General features: G+C 44.3%; 1 protein-coding gene across 3 annotated transcripts in view; it reads left to right on the plus strand.

Annotated features, from left to right (window-relative positions):
• Positions 1–15,167, plus strand: part of EGFLAM (EGF like, fibronectin type III and laminin G domains) — a 76,553-nt gene extending 61,386 nt beyond the window's left edge. The window contains exons 16-24 of one of the 3 annotated variants that reach the window (XM_064736456.1): positions 201–312; positions 1,870–1,986; positions 4,128–4,308; positions 6,623–6,646; positions 8,774–8,852; positions 9,716–9,859; positions 12,309–12,392; positions 13,493–13,596; positions 14,113–15,167. In XM_064736456.1, the coding sequence (XP_064592526.1) occupies positions 201–312; positions 1,870–1,986; positions 4,128–4,308; positions 6,623–6,646; positions 8,774–8,852; positions 9,716–9,859; positions 12,309–12,392; positions 13,493–13,596; positions 14,113–14,267 (1,000 nt within the window). In that variant the 3' untranslated portion in view covers positions 14,268–15,167. The remainder of the gene's footprint in view (positions 1–200; positions 313–1,869; positions 1,987–4,127; positions 4,309–6,622; positions 6,647–8,773; positions 8,853–9,715; positions 9,860–12,308; positions 12,393–13,492; positions 13,597–14,112) is intronic. The other 2 variants (XM_064736454.1, XM_064736455.1) reach the window with 2 other exon arrangements.
• Positions 15,168–19,076: the final 3,909 nt, after the last annotated feature.

A 19,076-nucleotide genomic window follows, 5' to 3' on the forward strand; every position in this document is an offset into this window, starting at 1 on the left:
TGTTTGTTATTTGCTCTAGAAATATGGTCTTTGCTGATGGGGCTCAGAAGATTGTTACTTCCTTATAAGGGAAGAATCACAGTGGCCGATATTTCTTTTTTATTTAGAAAATCATCCCAGAGGACTTGACTTTTTAACATTGCAGAGTATCAGAAAGGCGCAGTGTTACATGCTTGAAAATTTTCTTGCCCTTAAAACAGGAGTGAGGAGCCTGTCAGCCTGGGCCAGTGGCATGAGCTGCGAGTGTCTCGCACAGCCAAGAATGGGATCCTGCAGGTGGACTCGCAGAGGCCAGTGGAAGGGATGGCGGAGGTGAGCTCCTGGCAGACTTGTCCTGAAGGCAGCTCTTGGACTGTAAAGTGATTGCATGGTAGACTGCACAGCCTGCTCTCAATGCTCTTATGAGCTTAAAACAGTGTACACTTTTAGGGTTACATTTTCTTAGGCCCAGAGTTGGGAATTTGTGTGTAAGATCTTGTCTCTGAGGGCAAGGACACCCATAAAGGCAGGGATCCCACTGGAACCTGACTGTACCTGCTCCTGACACAGAACTGGACTCACTTTTTTTTCTGGCTCTTATATCCTCCTGAGGTTCTTTTGTTGGCTCTTGTTGTGGCTAAGTCTGTTGAGCAATGTGTGCACTATGAGAGGTGTAATTTGGGGAAGTATCGTGCTGAAAAGTATGTGCCCAGTCTTTTTTTACCTCTTGCTGAATGTTGTCCTGGAAAGGTAGGCCTGAAGAGAATTGTTTCTTTGTCTTCTTCTTGCTAAAGTAATTTGCAGGCCAGAGTAAGTGCTGGAGCAGTTAGACAGTTGATGACTTGCTTTTTGTTCTTCACTCACCAAGTGATCATTGTGAGTCAAATTTGCGATGAAGTGAAACTGTACTTGTACCAAGCAGGATATTCACTCTAAGCACTTAAATGCCTGCACAGAGATATATTTTCTGTCTTGATAAAAGCCAAGGCTAGACCTGCTTGGGAAATGTCTTTTATCTAGTGGAGAGTGCAGACAGAAAACCAGACTCCAGATCCCGTAGCAAAAAAAATCCCATAGCAGAAAAATCCCGTAGCAGGCTTTTCAGAAAACTGGGAAACTTTTTAACCAAAACTTTGACTTTTCTTCAAAAATTTAAATAAATTGAAATTCCAGGAATTCCTCTATCAGAGTAATTGAGTGAGAAACATTTGACTGGAGCACTCAAGACTTCTTTAGATAGATGGGTTAAGGTGAACACTCCCATTTTTTTCTCTTAAGTGCTGCATTGCAGTGCTCCAGGAGGAGAATGTCTGGGAACCATGAAGGCACAGAAGCTGCTGCAGGACTTGAGTTACACAGTTATTCTGTATTTAGCTGTTAAAGGTCTTTCAGTTAACTCCAGGACCTTGCACATTCCCATCAGGTATCCTGAGCAGCTGCTTCTGTAATTGATGCAAACTCAATGTCTTTTTCATTTAGCCCCATATCTTCCATTAGGTTATCTCTTAGATGTTAGAAATACTGAATGAGTCTCTGTTGCATGAACTTTACTCTGATTTTAGCTTTATGAACCTTATTCTGGTTACAGATTTACATCAGTGTACCTCAAGTCTTGGCAAATAAAATTAGATGTGTAGTCAGAAAACACAATGAGTCATTTTCCTTTCTTTCTTTCTTCCTTCAGTATTGCCATTTTGAAATACTTGAGATTTTTCAGCTACTTCTGACAGGGATAGTGTAAAGTCTGTCAAGAGTATTCCACAGTGGCTTTCTTGATTGTACAAAGAAGAGGCATTGAAATAAGCTATATGGCAACTCATGTGGGCTAATCTGAAGATAGAAGCATGGTTCCAGCTATTCTAATAAAATTCTATTCTATGTTTCTTGCAGGGGGCTTTTACACAGATTAAATGCAGCTCTGAAATATTCATTGGTGGAGTCCCTAATTATGATGATGTGAAGAAGAACTCTGGGATCCTCAGACCCTTCAGTGGGAGCATCCAGAAGGTGTGTGCCCAGAGAAACACACTGTGGGCATTTATTTCCGTTGTATCCATGCACGCTTTTTGTGCAAATCTGCCATTATTCAACTTGCAATATTCAAAATAATCAAGGATTTCTCCTCAGGAGCCCACCATGAAGTGGTTAAATGATTACTTTACAGTGAAAAGTCTGCCTAGTACATTTCCCCTCTTACAATTTTATATGAGGCACATGAATGGAGGAGATGTTTTCCATTGTTAGCAGACCTTAGGGATGATGTTCCCATGTGGTCACCTCAGCATGAGTGCAGTTTGTAAAGACCTAGTAAATAATCAAATGAAAGTGCAAACTGAACTTATATTTTTCTTTCTAAACATACCTAAAATAATTGGATAAAGTTGAAAGGTTGGCCCTGAATCCTCACAGTGTTATAGGAGTGAATTGCATCAGATTAGTGCAAAGAAATAACAAATAAACCCACAATTTTAAACTTAGGGTTTAAAAAAAAATAATTTAAAGTTCTACAGTTAACAATTGCTCCAGGATAGAAAAATAATTGTAGTTCAGTGTATATGGTTCAGTCACTCAGTCTGACTTTTTTTACTGCCTTTGTCAGCTGTCCAGCAGAAAGCACGAAGTTCAGGAAAACTGAGGGAGTGAATAATAGTGATAGGAACAGGTCAGACACGTGAAGATCATTGGGAAGGTAGACTTGACTAAACACAATGTATTTTGGGAAGCAAGATAGAGAGCCTGGGAGCAATTAACAGAGGTTACAATTACAAGGTCGGGGTCATACAATAAAGGCACTGATAAGTATTGAGAAATGCAGAGTGTGAGCCTTTATCTCTATGATGTAGTTAGTAAGGTGGATTTGTATTCTCAGAGGCATGAATGGGATGTCAAGGAAAATTACTGCCTGCCTTTTGGGCACTGCGAACATTTGGTTGCCTTCTTTACATATGGTAGGATTTTGGAAAACTATACAGAAATAGAGCTGCAAACATCACCAAGTACTGGAAAATATGCTGTGCATAGAAAGACCTAAGGTCACAATACGTTTAGTTTAGTTAGATAAGTCTGAGAAGTGACTTTATTGTGGTCTTCTAGTTCCTAGATAAGGATGAGATTTCTTTGGATACATGGTCATGGAATTATGCAGAAAAAGACATTATGAGAGACAAGGGCTGAAAACTGAACAGAAGTTTAAAACAAAAGACATGTTTTTATGAGTGGAGGCTTGTTAACCTCTGCAACAAAATTTGGAAAGAAGCTGAAAATATAATGGAGTCTTCCCTGGTTCATTACATGGCAGGAGTGGATATTTTTTCTGCTGTTAGAGTTGTGTGGTGCTTTATGTAACCTCTTCTCTGGTCTGGATCCCTTAAGGTGCATTGTCCAGGTTATCAGGAGCCAGAGCAGCTATTGCCTTTCTCAGTCCGGCTTTAAAATCTATTGTTTGTAAAGATGTGCTTATTTTGATGTAGCTGAGATCAGATGCTGTGCCTGCATGCAGTCTCTCTTGCTGAGATGTCAGCTGAGATATACAAATGTTGGTTTATTTTGGAGAACATATGCTGCTGACATATTGGAAAAATCCCAGCATTTAGCAGTTCTCTTCCATTTATATACAAACAGTTTTGTGAAGTCGTTATTTATGTTTTCCATTCATCTTAACTCTTAGCTTCTTTCAGGCAAGATGAGATACTAGAAAGCAATAGAAAATGTGAAAAACAAGCTGTTCTGTTTAGTATTTCTGTTGTCAACACTCATCTCCTGGGGGGTTTTCTGATCTCAGAAATGCTTTTCTTCAGCAGCACTCGTCTAATTTTACCATCCCAGCTCACAGTTCAGCTACAAGCAGTATTGCACCAGTGTTCAGGCAAGGGCCTGAAAATTTCACACAGCTTCACCCCTTATAGGGGTTGCCTGAGGCTGTTTCACAGGACACAAAAGAGATTATTCTCCAGGGCATCAGGAGGAGCAAAAGTATGAGTTGGAACTCTGCAGCTGGAAAACACACAAGAATAGGATTTGGCCAAGCTTTGAGGGTTACATTTCAATGAAGTCTTTCAGAGGAATCATCTAACTAGCAGTAGAATACTCTGGATTTGGAAGTTTTAACATTGTCTTTTGACACCTTTTATTTTTTTTTGAACATATAGATTATCTTGAATGACCGGACAATTGATGTGAAACAGGATTTCAGTTTTGGAATCAACCTGATAAATGCTGCCCACCCCTGTGTGACCTCACCGTGTGCCAATGGAGGCACCTGCGTTCCCAAGAAGGACAGCTATGAGTGTGACTGTCCCCTAGGCTTCGATGGGCAGCACTGCCAAAAAGGTAACAAGGGCTGGATATCAACCCAGGGGTCAGGAGCTGATCACAAAAATAAGGAAGATTTAGCACCTGCAACTGCTGCTGTACACATGCCTTTAAATAGAAACCCTGGAGAACAGAGCCACCCCTATTATCTGTGCACTTTCCATGTATCTAGGGAAGAATTTGTTTTGTTATTTAGGAATGTGGTAACTGTTATCCCAGCACGGGGCTAGGATCCATAGATAGCAACCTGGTATCTGGTTGCTTGTGGTGAACAACAGTGAACACTCACACTTGGTACACCTCCCACATTGTGCAGTGCTGTGCAAAGGGGGAATTCCTGCCAGGGTCCTCCAGCCAGCAGTTATGTTACATCCTGAAGCATGGGCATGGAGAACCCTTGTAATTTTATCTGCCATACAGCTGACAGCAAACGCTGTTCTCACACACAGAAGGGTCTGCTCCTGCTCTAGGCACTGACTGCTCTGATGGAGAGATTGCACCATCTGCCCAGATCCTGTCTTGGTGGGGCAAAGGAGACCACCAAGGAGAAAACTCATCCACGTGCACATTATTCTCTTTTCTTCGGAGCCACTGTAATAGTTTAAACCCTAGATTTAGGAAAGGGATAAGATTGCAAGATAAGTGTTTAAAAACTGTGCTTTGGGTTATTCCACTAGATGGAGTCGTTTCACTTCTGTCAAGCTTGATCTTAAAAAATTCCTGAGGGGAGGTTTTGTAATGTAACAGTAAACTTGGTTCAAAAGAGCTGGCTGACATTATTGTCTTCACCCACTGCTTCATTTCTCACAGTCATAAACTTCAAAGTTAAATGTAGTGGTTTTGGTTAAATTGCAATGAATATATTGGCTTTTTTTTCAAAACAGACAATATCTTAGAACAAAAGCATTATAATAAAATGCAATGCGAGAAACCGCTTTGCTTACGTTGTTGTGGTCTAACTAAGAGCTGAAACAACGTCATTTACACTGGCTTTTTTGTAGAGATGCAGGAGAATCGGGATTTTGACTTTCTAGGTATGTGCAGGGTGCTAAATTCCTGAATTCAAGATGATATCTGCAGCAGTACCAACACGTGTCCCAGGGCAGTCATTCACGGGAATGCTTTGCAGCCGGGTGAGTGACTGCCTGCCTGTTTGGTGGGCAGTGCTGGGACTGCAGCTCCCCACCCCTGCTCAGCTCCTGGCCTGTGCTGAGCCCAGGGAACAGTGTCTGAGCTCGTGCTACCAGCAATGGTGCCACTTGGCTGGCACGTCCTCCCTGTTGTCACCTCAGTGGATGTCCACGCTTTCAGAGACAGTCTGAAGCACTTTTGCTTATGACTTAGCCAGATGCTGGGTGCTGCTGCCTATGTGAATCCAATCTTTATTCATTTTTAAGGGTGTCCAAAAGCATGAGCCAGCTGGTTTCTGTTCCTGATACCTGTGGCTCCTATTCAGGTGCAGCTCAACCTCCCTGAACTCGTGCAGCCTCAGCTGCCCGAAAAAATTGAAAGGTTTTCTGATAGATGGGCACAGAGCATGGAGTTACTCCTGAACCTCAGCCTTGATGAGAACCACCTGAAACAGATCCCTCAAAATAATCCTTACCTGTGTCTCTGTTGGGATGTAGACATTGTTAAGATGAGATGCACATCTGTGTCACTTCTGTTTCACAACAGGGTTTTGGTTAGTGCACTCAGAAGGTATGTGAGGTGAAGGTGCTGTCTCCATCCTTCTTGGTGACAGGCTGTTGTAAAAAACCCTAAAAAACAAAGTGCTTTTGATGGAGCTCACCTCATTGTTCAAAATTATACACACCACTTAAAAACACAAATAATGCTGGTATGAAGTATATGAGATATTGATTCATATTGTAATGGATCATTTGCTGAAAATTCAATGGAGGTTTTGCTGGCATTGCTAAGTTTTATGTCTTCTGTCCAAGCTGGAGCAGTGCTAAAGATATTTTTATACTTTAACTGTAAGATAGAATAGAACAGCAAACTCTTGTTTTCTCTTGGCTAGAGCTGATCCCTGGGTAAAATCTGGTGAGTCACTGAGATTTGAGAAACAGGACTAGCAGAAGAATTTGCTGCTGGTCCCACCTGTTTGTCCCTTTGTGTGTTTTGAGCAGACAAATATAGATACTTGGAGCAAACCAGTTATGAAAATAGTACTACCTTCACAGGTGATTGTAGCCACTTATGCAAATGTTAGGTGGGAGATTACACATTTGTGGAAAAGTGGATATGAAATTGGGCTAAAGGCGATTTTTATGCTTTAGAATAATAAACCCAGAATGTTCTTGTTTTGTTTTGTGCTGACTCACTGCAGAGTGTGGAAGTTACTGCCTGAACAGTAAGTACTGCAAATTATGTGAAAACTGCTCTGTCATTGTGTGTTTGTCTGGATGCTGGGTTTCCATTGAGCCTGGCAAGTTTCTGTCATTAAGCCAAAATATTTTCTAAGGTTGTATAGTACTTCCTTAAACATCATGCTGTTGATATTTCAAACTTCATCCAAAGCATTTGCCAAGCTCAGAACAGTGGCTATAGAGCTGTCCCTGTATTTGCAGAGCAGAGGGCCAGGTAGCTGGCTGAGGGTTTTGTGGTGTGACTTGAGGCTGCCCTGCAGTCCAGAGCTCACTCCTGCATGGCATGAGGGCTTTGGTGCTTGTCTGCTGAATCATGATGAGCAAAGAATGAAGGTGTGTAGTCCTAGATCTCCTTACTGGCTCTGCTCCCTTGCAGCTGCAAAGATCCTGGCTCCATCAAGGGCACTGCTAAAATTTGCTTGTTTTTCTGCACTCAGATTCAGAGAAACAAATGAAGAGCAAGCAGAGGTAAATGCCCATTAAGCTCTCTAGAGGAAATCAGAGTACTCTGGCACAGGCAAAGGTTGCTGAATGACATGGGCACCTTCCCCTGCTGAAGGCAAGAGCGGTTGGGCTCCAGTGCAGGATGTGGAAGGGAAACAAGGGCTCCTTTCATGCTCTGCTGCCATCAGAGGCTGTCCAGTGCAGGAAGTGTCGGACCTGGCGAGGAATGTTTGGCCAGTGTAACACAACTTTCTGCAGTCTTCCAACACCATTGGCAGACTGCAGGCTGGACATGGCCTGTGGTGGTTTCTTTAGACACATTAGGCAGCTTTCCTGATTTCACTAAGGATGAAAACAGTCATTCATCACTATCTAAAATTCTCAGTCTTGGCACCTAGAGCTAAATTTCATATTACTGTTGCTGGCTGCCAGACTACACCAATTGTTGCATATCTGTGTCACAGTGAGCTCTGAAAGCCCAGCCAGACCCTGTGTTGCATAAAGAAAGCAAGCATCCTTGCCCTGGAAAGCTTGAAATTTATATAGATGGGATTAGCTGTGGGTTGAAGGGATTATTCCTCAGTAAGAAAATAGGATGAAGGCAGCTATTTTAAGTAATTTATACAACTGGCTTATATTAATGCAGCAGTCAGTTATGGGAGATCAGCAACAAACTGTAGGATGTTTACTCAACAAAAAAATCTGTTTGGGCCGGTGCTCACAGCCTGGTGAAGGGCTCTGTATCAGGGATGTTCCGTGGTTTATGTCACACAGCTGAGTTATTTTGCCAAAGTCTTCTCTGTGGGCAGCAGTGCACCCACTCCAGTTCTGGCTGTGGTGTTTGCCACTGTCCCAGCCATACAGCATAGGGGCACTTGGGGCTGTCCCTAGAGAAATGCTGCATGAGTGACACAGAAAAAGACCCCCAAGGCTGCACTGCAGTGTTGAGTGCACCAAAGGGCTCCACAGCCTCTGCCATGCAGCCTTTAGCATAGTCCCAGCTGTTTTCAGTAGACTAAAGTGATGCGGGGCTCTGTGACTCCTCCCTGAGACAGCCTGCCCCCCACACTGCACCCCAGGGCTGAGCTCTGGGCAGGCAGCAGCCACTCAGGGCAGTCACAGGCACTGAAACAGAAAACAGGGAGCAGCTCACAGGTTGTGTGTGCTGCCTCAGCCTCCCTTGGCAGGGTGAGAGGTCCGTGATGTGCTCTGCATGTGGTGCTCTGTTAGCAGCTGGGGAGGAGTTTCTCCGTCTATAAACAAAGGTGGTTAATACACAGTCTTTGGCAAGAGGGAGTGTTGGAGCACATACAGAATGAAGGAATGTGGAAATAGGGGTAAAGAGAAAATTTGCAATGTTTTCCCAATGCTTCATAATTTTCTGCACTAACATTTGTAGTGGAGCAGTACATTAGGCTCCTGACATGGAGGCTGTGAGCAGAGGGACTGTCAGCCATTTAAACTCCCTTAACTGCTGCCCCTACATTTGGGCAAAATCTGGCAGTGCCTGTTTGCAGAGCAGTGTGGGTTCAGCTCAGTTCTGTGTCACTGGTAGTACCTGCCCACTGCATCAGTAAATCAGTAAAAGAGTCGTGTCTCTTTTTTTCCTTCCATTTCCAAGTCAGCTATCTGACACTTATCTTCATTTTGTTGTATTTACTTCTCAGCCATTACAGAAGCAATTGAAATCCCGCAATTTATTGGTCGCAGTTACCTCACATATGATAATCCAGATATCCTGAAAAGGTAATGTATCTCCTGTGGACCTAATTATTCTGTTTCTTAAATGTTATAATGTTAGGAGCCTTATGTGAGAGAGAGTAGTATATGTGCATGTTTTAAGCTGTACTTATAATATTTCTAACTGTACTTCTGCCATATTTTTAAATTTCAGGGAAAAATACATTTTAAGTGCATATCCTTGTGGCTTAGTTTATTATACGTGTGCATCTTGCAGCCTTGTCAAGAAAGAGGGAGAGGGGCTGGTTTTCCTTGAGGGCAAAGAACAGCCATAGGGGGCTTGTGTCTCAAAAGAGACTAAGGACCTTAACTCCTTTTTAACTCCTGCTTTAGCCTAACATTTAGATCCTCAAGGTTACTTTTTTGACTTCTTTGTATCCTAGAAGTCCCCACATTCCAGCAAATGTTGGCTTGTTTCAACAAATTCCTCCATCTACCTTTATTTCGGTCACTGAGTAGAGAAGGGTTCACCAGCGCCCTCACCTCCCACCTACTGGGACTTACTGATTTGCCCTTCTAATGCTCCTTCCTCTGGCTTCTGAGGGCATCACATCTACTGGGCATTCTCAAAATCTGCTTTTTGGGCTGGATTTCACATTAGGCTAGTGGAATAAAAGGATTTTCTCTTAATTGTATGGAATTACCTAGCAGCTATTGTGTAGAGAGATGAGCTAAATTCCCGTGCTCTGAAATGATGGAAATGGAGATGTGAGCCAGAATCCTTCACAGATCAGCATGTAAATGAGTTGCAGGAGAGTAACCCACCAGACCAGCAGAGACTAAATACTGCATAATCTTTTATGTTTTTTTGAAAGAATACTGGCACAATTTAGTTTTTTACTATTATTTCCTTCTTCTGCATTAAACAGGGTATCAGGAACAAGAACGAACGTGTTCATGAGGTTTAAAACCACAATGAAGGAAGGCCTTTTGATGTGGAGGGGAAACAGTCCCATGCGACCCAACAGTGATTTCATCTCTCTAGGCCTTCAGGAAGGAGCATTAATATTCAGGTGAGCTTTTCTTTCCCTTTTTTGTGTAACACACAGGGCTCAAAGGAGTTGCTACAACACATACAGTGCACTTGTCCTTTGGCACAGTGTGAGACACTCTCATTCTCAAAGTTTTGTTCAATGATGGGTCCCATTTGCTGTCTGGGAGAGGATGTAAGTTGAAGAGGTGATGTGCTGCAAGATTTGCGTCACTCCTCCTTCCCAATTTTTCAGATATCAGGGCGTTATTGTGATTTTCTGAAAGCCTTCTTATGAGGGGGTGAATACTCTTGGTAAGCCCCCCACATACCCATTAAATCTGTCTCAGGCAGAGCAGGGCAGGGCTGGCAGGGGTCAAGGACAAACTTTGGTGGTGCCACTGCTCACTGTGGGCTCACCCTTTGCCAGACAGTGTGCACAGGACCAGGGCTTCCACCACCTCAAACCCCTAGATGTCCTGGCCTGTGACACACACCACACCTTGTTTCTGCCACCATCCACAGAATCATTAATTAAGCAGTAATACCGCTGCCAAAATGGTGAAACTGGGGAGTATTGGGAAATGCTGGGGTCTTGCTCCAGCTTCTCTTTCTCCCTTGCAGTCACTCAGGCACACCCTGTGCAAGTTTTTGCATGGTGCTTTTTTGGGAGTCCTGTGTTTTGAAAGCCTTGTGTTTCCTCGTGGTGCCCCTTTAGGTTGTGTAAGGCAAATACTGAAAGAGCAAACCACAGATGCCATCACTATTGTGGATTGTTGTGAGATACCATTGGTCATGTAGCAGAGAGCTTATTATTTAAGCTAATTTTTTTACTTTACTTAACTGGCTGTTCTTTGCTACCATGAATGTATAGATAAGTTGCATGTTTCTATTCAAATTAATTTATTTTAAAGCTTTTTTAAAAATGTGATTTAACAGTGGCTAACTTGGCAAAAACTCTTAGTTTCCTCATTAATTTATAAACAAGGAACTGACTCTGTAGAAGTGGTGTGTTGTTTAAATGTCTTTGGAAGGGACTGTCTTTCTAGCATGCGTGATACTAAGTGGCCACTTTGTTCTGTTTCCAAAACACAGTGCAATTTTTATTACTGGTTACTGCTCTTCCTCAGATAGTCAAAAGCTTTAGACCAAACCAGCTGAATTTTTACTGAAATATTTGTACATTCCACATTCATTTAGGAAGGTGAAAAATTAATCTACCAAAATAAAACCCTCATAAGCAATAACTGCGTACTGAAGGGGAGCATCAGAGAAGATGGTGAAAGGACAAATGCAGAAAAAAAATTCGGAAAGCTTGATCCTCATGCTAGATTTTCATCTTTTGAGAGGTGAAGTCAAGAGACTGTCAGGGCTGTGAATTTGTCTGAAGAATTTTCCTGCAGTTCAAGTTTAGATGTCTGTGTTCTGATCCAATTTGAAATCCAAACCACACTTCTACTTTCCCATTTTCTATGGCCTTATGCCCTGTACAGTGTCCTTGCTGCTAGACATTCTTTCTGTTGCTCCCTGCTTCTGTCAAAGGTTACTTCACTGTTGTAGGGGGATAGCTGTTGTAGTGGGATTCATAAGGCATATGAATCTCATTTCTGTTATCAAAGGTCTAACATTTTGATGCAGTCCTGAACATGCAAATCCTCTTGTTGTTTTTGACCTAGACTGGTGTCTGCATCCTGGGTAAAAGGGGGTGCTTGCCTGCGACTCACTTAAACCCCTGGAGAGGACACAAATTTAGGGTAACCAGTTTGCACTGGACAGCTCACAGTTTTATGTGCTGTTCTTCAGAACCTCAGCCTGGCCATGAGTTCATTCCATGTTCAGTCTTTTTTGGAGAGATGGTGATGTTGGCTTTAATCCCTCCTGCTTTGTACAGGCTGAAGTCCAGCAGCAGCTAGCTCATCCGGAGCACTCAATAGCTCACTGTGCTGTAGCAGCTACTTCTCTTTTGTTAAGGTTGGCCCAAGCTTCAGGGACCCAGAAATTAAGATGCCTGAAGTGTAAACATGATGGGGACATTATATCTGCCGAGTTATTTTAGTAGAAGCAAGCACAAAGAAATAATTAGAGTGGCAGGCTGAAGCAGCTGCTCATCTTTTCTAACATCACAGGTCTCAACCTTCCCTATATTTCAGATGGTTTGTAGATCAGTTATGGGTTGCATGCTTATTTGCTCTTGCAGAAATTTATTTATTTGCCATATTTGAAAATGTAGATCACTGACCTTCATAGTCCCCTGCTTTGGGGAAGAATGGCCATGCAGAGGCTCTCATCCTGCTCCCGTGGGAAGGTGGTGATGGCACCCACTCTGACTCAGAGAGGTCTCCTGCTTGTCCATGAGACTGACTTTACAAAATAAGAGCACTGCTGCTGGGACTCCACTGCTTGCCCCAGAATCTGAGCCAAAAGGGAGTAAGGATGCCTGAGCAGGTCCTTTCAAGGAAGGCAGTAACATTTCAATTTTTTTTTAACTGTAGCTACAATTTGGGCAGCGGCATTGCCTCCATCACAGTGAACGGCTCTTTCAGCGACGGCCGGTGGCACAGAGTCAAAGCTGTTCGGTGAGTGGGCAGGCTCCATCTGGGGGGATTTAGGTGGCACAGAGCCAGAGCTGTTCAATAAGTGGGCAGGCTCCATCTGGGGGCATCTGAGGGCCACCCTGCCATTAAAGATGCTGGTTGGTGTCCCTGGGGGCTGGTGGGGTGTGAATCACTGCAGCTCCACACTCACACCTCGCTTAGGAGTGGAGCTGTTAGCAGCTTGGCTGTTTCAGGATTAAGTGCACAAGGATTGCTGTGTTTGAGGTGACAGTGCCAGCTCGGCACAGCTCAGGGCAGGCTGCCAAAGTCATGCAGGGCTATTCTGGGGCTGTGACAGACATTCTGTTAAACCCGTACGGTCAAGAGTATTTTTCTTTAATGTCTGCATTTTAAAATTCCCTGGTGAGCGTTTTGTGGGCTGGCACAAGCATTGGAGCACAGACAGTGTAAACCTAGTTTTTCTATTTGGAGGGGGTGCAGACATCTTGCAGTGTATATATAACTCATATTTATAACTCATTACCTCATGGGAGGCAGCTGTGTCCAGCAGGGAAAGCATACATCCCTCTCTTCATGAGAGGTTGATTCCCTGGAAATCACATTTAGCTCAACTTGTTACCAAACTCAGGGAGAATAGGACCCATCAAGTAGCTTTCCTGTTAATACTGTTATTAACCATATATAAAATATCTCTAGTGAGTAACAAAACTGCCTAAAAGTAAGTTTTGCCATAGCTTGCCCATTTTTCCCTGGTGTTGAAACTTCTGCTCTTCACTTTTAACATTACATTTGATTTTTAACAAAAGGTCAGAATGTGCCCTTCCCCTCTGTCCCCTACCTGTACAATCTGATTATTTTCCAGCACTTTCTGCTCTTAAAATGTGTCCTGCACACTTTGCAGGTCTTTTACATCTATAAAAAAAACCCTAAAACCTGAAAATCTGGATGGCCTGAGTACACTGTGTCTGTGGGGCTTCCCAGTTCCATCCAAGCCTTCACCATGAGCCCAGCTCAGCTCTGAGTTGCTGTGGCAAGTCTCCTGGAAAGTGGAAAATGCCACTGCTCCTCCTCCCTTCTGACTGTAGGCTGGATGAATGAGAGTGGTTTGCTTTTTGTTTCAGGGATGGACAGTCTGGCAAAGTAACCGTGGACGATTATGGTGCCAGGACCGGTAAATCCCCTGGGAAGATGAGGCAGTTAAATATCAATGGAGATCTCTACATAGGTGGGTGCTAATTATTCACATTCAGGACCCAGGTGCGAGGTCAGCTGCAAGGCAGGGCTGTCCAGCTCTGTCCAGCTCCTGGTGGAGGTGTCACAGAGCAGCCTCCAGTCTGCCACAGGAGTTTTGTGTGAGGAGGCTGCTCTGAGTGGGATAGGGAAATGGGAATCAGGAGGGATGAGCTCTATAGGACACCCTGTGGTACTCCTGGCAGGTACATAGAGAAACAGCCAGAGGCAGCTAGAAACCCCACACCTGGGCACAAGCTGACTCAGCTCTTACTGATGTTACAATTTCTGAAATAAATAATTAGTGTCCTAATTCATTACCTCCTGCTTATCCCCTCTGTAGTTTCAAGTGCTTAAAATCATTACTTAAAACAACACAAAGCAACCTATAAATCAAAATTCCCCTCTGAGGTGCATTACTAGGGGTGCATTGCTGGGTGTGCAGCATGCCAGGCAGGAGCAGAGGCCTGTGCTTGTGAGGAGGAGTTTCTGAGAGCTGCCTTTCCCGCAGGGGGCATGAGGGAAATCGCCCTGCACACGAACCGGCAGTACCTGCGCGGGCTGGTGGGCTGCATCTCCCACCTCACGCTCTCCACTGATTACCACATCTCGCTGGTGGAGGATGCTGCCAACGGGAAGAACATCAACACGTGTGGGACCAAGTGACAAGAGTGGGACCCCGGTGCTGAGGACCCGTCGTGTGCATGTGTGTGTGGCTGAGCAGGAGCCGGCTGACACCGACCGCTGCAGCCAGACCATGCTGCCCGTCTGGGAGGGTGACAAAGCCAAAGGGAAACCCAAAAACAAGGAAAAGAAAAGAACTTTATTCCCCTCTCATTCCCTCTCCTTTCCTGTCCAAATGAAACCAAGCATTTTGTGTATGAACCGTGCCCTCTACCCCTTAAGTGTTTAGTGAGTGCTAAGGGTTGTGCATCAGTGCAAACGGCAAAGTGTGATGTTACAAATAAGAGTAGCTCAGTGAATGTGTTTTGTGGTCCTTAGGTTATGTTTTGTAGTATCAGAGGAAGCAATCTTGAAACACCTGCAATCATCCCACCCTGCAGTGATACAGTGACTGTGCTGTTCAACAAATATACCATCGGGCAGCATACTCCTGCATTCACATGTGGGTCCTGGAACAAGCAGTTCTCCCTACCCATCTCTGATTTAGCTAAATTATGTTTCATCCTGTGTAGCAGGATAACAGTTACAATGACTGGTTTCAAAACGTTGTTGTTTGTTGAGGAGGAAAGTTCTTACAAGTCTACTTTTTTATTACAAGCAACAAAAAAATGAACCAATTTTGTAGAAGTAATTTTATACTTGTCTATTTTTTATAGCAGCAGCAGCAGACCTGCTTACATGGCATCACTTTTAACATTTACATGTACTATACAATTAGCTCTTTGCACACTTTCCTAAAAATAGAAAAGTGACCTGTGGCTTAATGTCTGTATTATACAGTTTTAATGGGGATATTTGTGAGTTATGACCAGTTTTACATTTGACTCTTTTTGTTCTGTAAATTTTGACAGTTTAAAATTGTACATTATGAAGCTTTCCTGTCTTAAACAGATTAAAAGATTAGGAAAAAAAGAGCAAATACTTGCTACTGTGGTATTATAATTTTTTTTTTTTTTTTTTTTTAGAAAAGTGAGAAAAGCTATTGCAAGAGACCTTGCTAGGTCACAGTCCTCTTAAAATGTTATGTTTTCTAGGCACTGGACCAGCACTTGCACAACCTTGATTGCCAAAGTATAATTTAAGCAGGCAAACAGAGTGCTGTTGAGACACTGAAAGAGTGGTCCAGAATTTCTTAACTTGGAGATTTTGCCTCCTTACTTCTCTGTTCAAAGTGGATGAGTGAGCCTGTGAAGGGGCTGGGGGGAGGAAGAGAGACCAGCCATGCAGCAGGGCACCCCACAGCCTGCCGGGCCTGTGGCAGGGGAGCCACAAACTTCCCCAGGGGCACAGGCTCATCTGAATGAGCTGAAAGGACCTGATGTGGTTAAAGCATGGATGTGAGGAGGTTCCCGCTGCATTTTTAGTGTGCTCAGAGTGCTCCTGGACCCTGAGAGCTCACACACATTCCCTAGATTCAGCCCACCTACACCTACACCTAGATAATGGTACAGACAAACTCCTGCCAAGGATACCCCAGCTCCTGTCCTGCATGCTAAAGGGACATCCTGATCTCTTAGATGAAAGATTTGTGCTCCTTAAGGTAGCAGTGGTCAAAAACAAATGCAGGCACTTACTACAAGCAGAAAATAAAAGGAAAATGGCAGTGGTGGTGCCATCATGTGATGTGCACCTGTGTCTACTCCCTGTTCAAATGATACTACGGGGGAAAAAGTCTGTAGAAGACACAGACTTCAGCTTGCAGAGGAACTGGAAACACTCATGGCTCTCCTCCCAGGAGAAGCAAAGTTTTGTTTGGCTTGGGAGCCCCATGGGGAAGGAGAAATCCTCTGTGGCTGGGAAAAAGCATGATAAAGTATACCAGATCAAGATGTGCCTTTGAAACTAAAGTAAATGGAATTGGATGCCTTGGGATATAAAAGGAAAATGTGTAGAGTTGGAAAAAGAGTGAAAATTGAAAACTAAAATTTCTGAAGGCTGAAGATTTTTCTGTCTACTCAGTGTAGCCCTGTGGGAGTGGCCTGACACAGCCTTGGGTCGTGTCTGAGCTGCTGGCTGCCTGAGAGGGAAAATTCACATCTTATGAGCTTGAGGGGTTTTCCAGATGCTAGTGACCTGTCCTGACCTGGCACAGAGTAGGGAGATTTGACTGGCTGTACCCCTGATCCTCTGGACATGCTGGGCTGGTGTGGATGGGGCTCTACCGTGGTGCACAAACAGCATCACCCTCTGCTCTGCCTTACGTGCCTCGCCTTTCCCATCCTTTCATTCCTGTCACAGAGTTTGGAGACCAGTTCCAAGACAAACATCTGGTGGGAGAGGTCTCTATTTTAAGATAATTTATTGCAGAATACCGGGTGCTTTGGTACGAGGCGGTGCTTCTCCAAAACAAAAGCAGCTCTTCTGAAATGTCGGGCAGGGAGGGACATGGGTAGGAAATACCTCTGTCGTTGCTGTGGGAAAAGAAGAGCAGCTCCCCAAATGCCTGATTCCAACTCTGCCTATCAGAATTTGGGGCTGGCAACATCACCCTGCAGCGGTGCAGGCTGAGCAGGAGCAGTGCAGCTGCAGCGGTGCAGGCTGGTGGGAGTGGGGGCACGAATAGCAAAGATGCTGAGTGGTTTAAATAGTTAAAAAAAGGATCCTTCCTGCATCCTTTTAAAGACAGTCTGAGAAACATCCCTCTTGTACGTCTCCACTCTTCCTGTAAAGCTGGGGTATGTTTCCACTGTGGTTTCCACTTCAAGGGCTGAACAGGAGACAGGTATGAGAAAATCAGGAACATCTGACCACATGTGGAGGCTCTGCCCCTCTCACCCTCTGACACCCTCCCCACTGATGCTGGGTCAGGGAGGGAGAAGGGAAAGGTGGACGTGAATGGCAGAGTGATTAGTCATTTTCCCAGGAACTGGCCTGCATGTGCTGCTCGCTGTCTCCAGGAATGTTTATTAGTCACATTATTCATTGCTTGGGCTGACTCAGATGCAAGGCATGACCCCAGTGCTGAGCAGGGTAAGCTCCTGCCAGTTGGAGCCCTGTGCCTTTTGCTGCAGCTACCTGAGCAAGCCAGCAGGGAAGGCAGCAGCCACAAGAGCTTGTTCCTCTCTTTGCAATCTAATCTCCTTCCTTAAACTGCAGCTCTTATTTTTCTTACTAGTTTTCCACATTATTCCCAGAACATGTAATATTCCATTTGGTAGGGGTAAACACCTGCCGTGGTGTCAGCTTTGGTGGGCTGAGTCAGGCTTTGTGCTGAGCACTGGCTGCTGGCCAGAGCTGCTGCCTGGTTGCCCCTCACTCTGCCAGGGCAAAGTGTGTCCTGCTGCCCTCCACTACTCCTCCATCTCCGTGGGACCCAACTGCTAGGAGTCTGCAGTTAGGGTTAATCTGCTTCATCCTAAAGGAAAATAAGGATAAAAGAAAAAGAAAGCAAGTCAAGGGGTCCTAAAGCCAGATGAGACTTAGCAATGCTCCCTATGGTTGGAAAATCCTTGCTGCACTGGTTTGTCCTGGGTCAGCTGGAGCTGATTTCCATCCCAGTGCTCCCAGCTTGGCCCCAGGGAGCAAAAGAGTGAAGAGGAGGAGGAAGAGGAGGAGGAGGAGGGGGCTGCCAGGGTTGGGAAGTTGCCCATTCCCTGGATGGAGCATTACCCTGAAATAGCTGCCTATTGTAAAAGTTGCTATTTTGTCAGCCAGGCTTTCCTTTTGAGATAAAGTTTTCATTCTGTTTGCATGGCAAAGTAAGCTGGGTGGAAAATGTATTGTTCCAGCTCTGCATGTTCAGCTGCCTCCACGACAGCATCAGCCCTCAAGGGGAAAATCTCCTCACCTTGAAGGAGCGGATAAGGTACAGTTCTGGTTTACTCAGGGAGAGCAACAGCCACATCCCATCAGACAGATATGTCTTTTATCACCATTTAATTTCTTGGGTGGTGGAGGGTGGGGTGGGGGTGTTTCCCTTCCCCAACTCTCTCCCGCTCCGTTTTTCATTGGCTTGAGTCATTGTGGGCGCTGTGATGTTGCGCCCTTGATTCTGCTCTTAGGCATTTCACTCATGAATTACAGCCTGGGGCCAGCACCTGTGGTCACTGCAGCTCTGCAAGGTCCTGGCTGTCTGTCCCTGTGGACAGGACTGGCTCATCTGTGAGTGCCCTCTTGTCAAGCCCCTTGTGATGGAGACTGCCTGGCAGCGCTGTGACCGACTGCCCTGATTTCTTTTGAATATCCATTCACTGTCACAGCATTTTCCTTTGTTCATTGTGCACTAAGACAAAGACGACATTGTTCCTCTTCCCCTGCTCTTTCTTTTTAAATCTTCCCTCAGTCTTTCTTTCTAGGAAAACAACGGTGCCAGTTCTTTCAACACCCCACACATCCCCACAGGCCATTTTTTCCAGCACTTTTTGTTACTGAGGTATATGGAGAAGCATAGAAGAAATAGAGCTGCAGAGCACGGACACCCCATGTTCTGTCTCACAAAACAGCAGCTTTCCAACCTAATTTTTTGTTTTGTAGGCTCTTAAATAGTTTCTGTTGGCAGTAGTGGCAGCCTACATCATCAGTTTTTGTGGACATGGCAGAATTTTCCTATATTTTTCTGTCTTTTGAAAACATGGGAAGAGCAATATCTAATATCTTCTTTACCGTTTCACTTGCTTTCATTTTTTTCCCTCTCTACAATTTTTAGTTTTGGTGTCAGCAAAGCAGAATTCAAAAATGGAATCACCCATTTATCATCATGTTTAGGCAGCTTTCATTTGAACTGATTGTTTTTACCATAACACATTTATTTTAATGGGTAACAAATGTTTCATACAGAGGGACTTTAAGCTT

The sequence above is a fragment of the Zonotrichia leucophrys genome, chromosome Z (genome assembly GCF_028769735.1).
Source record: "Zonotrichia leucophrys gambelii isolate GWCS_2022_RI chromosome Z, RI_Zleu_2.0, whole genome shotgun sequence".
NCBI classification, from domain to species: Eukaryota; Metazoa; Chordata; class Aves; order Passeriformes; family Passerellidae; genus Zonotrichia; species Zonotrichia leucophrys.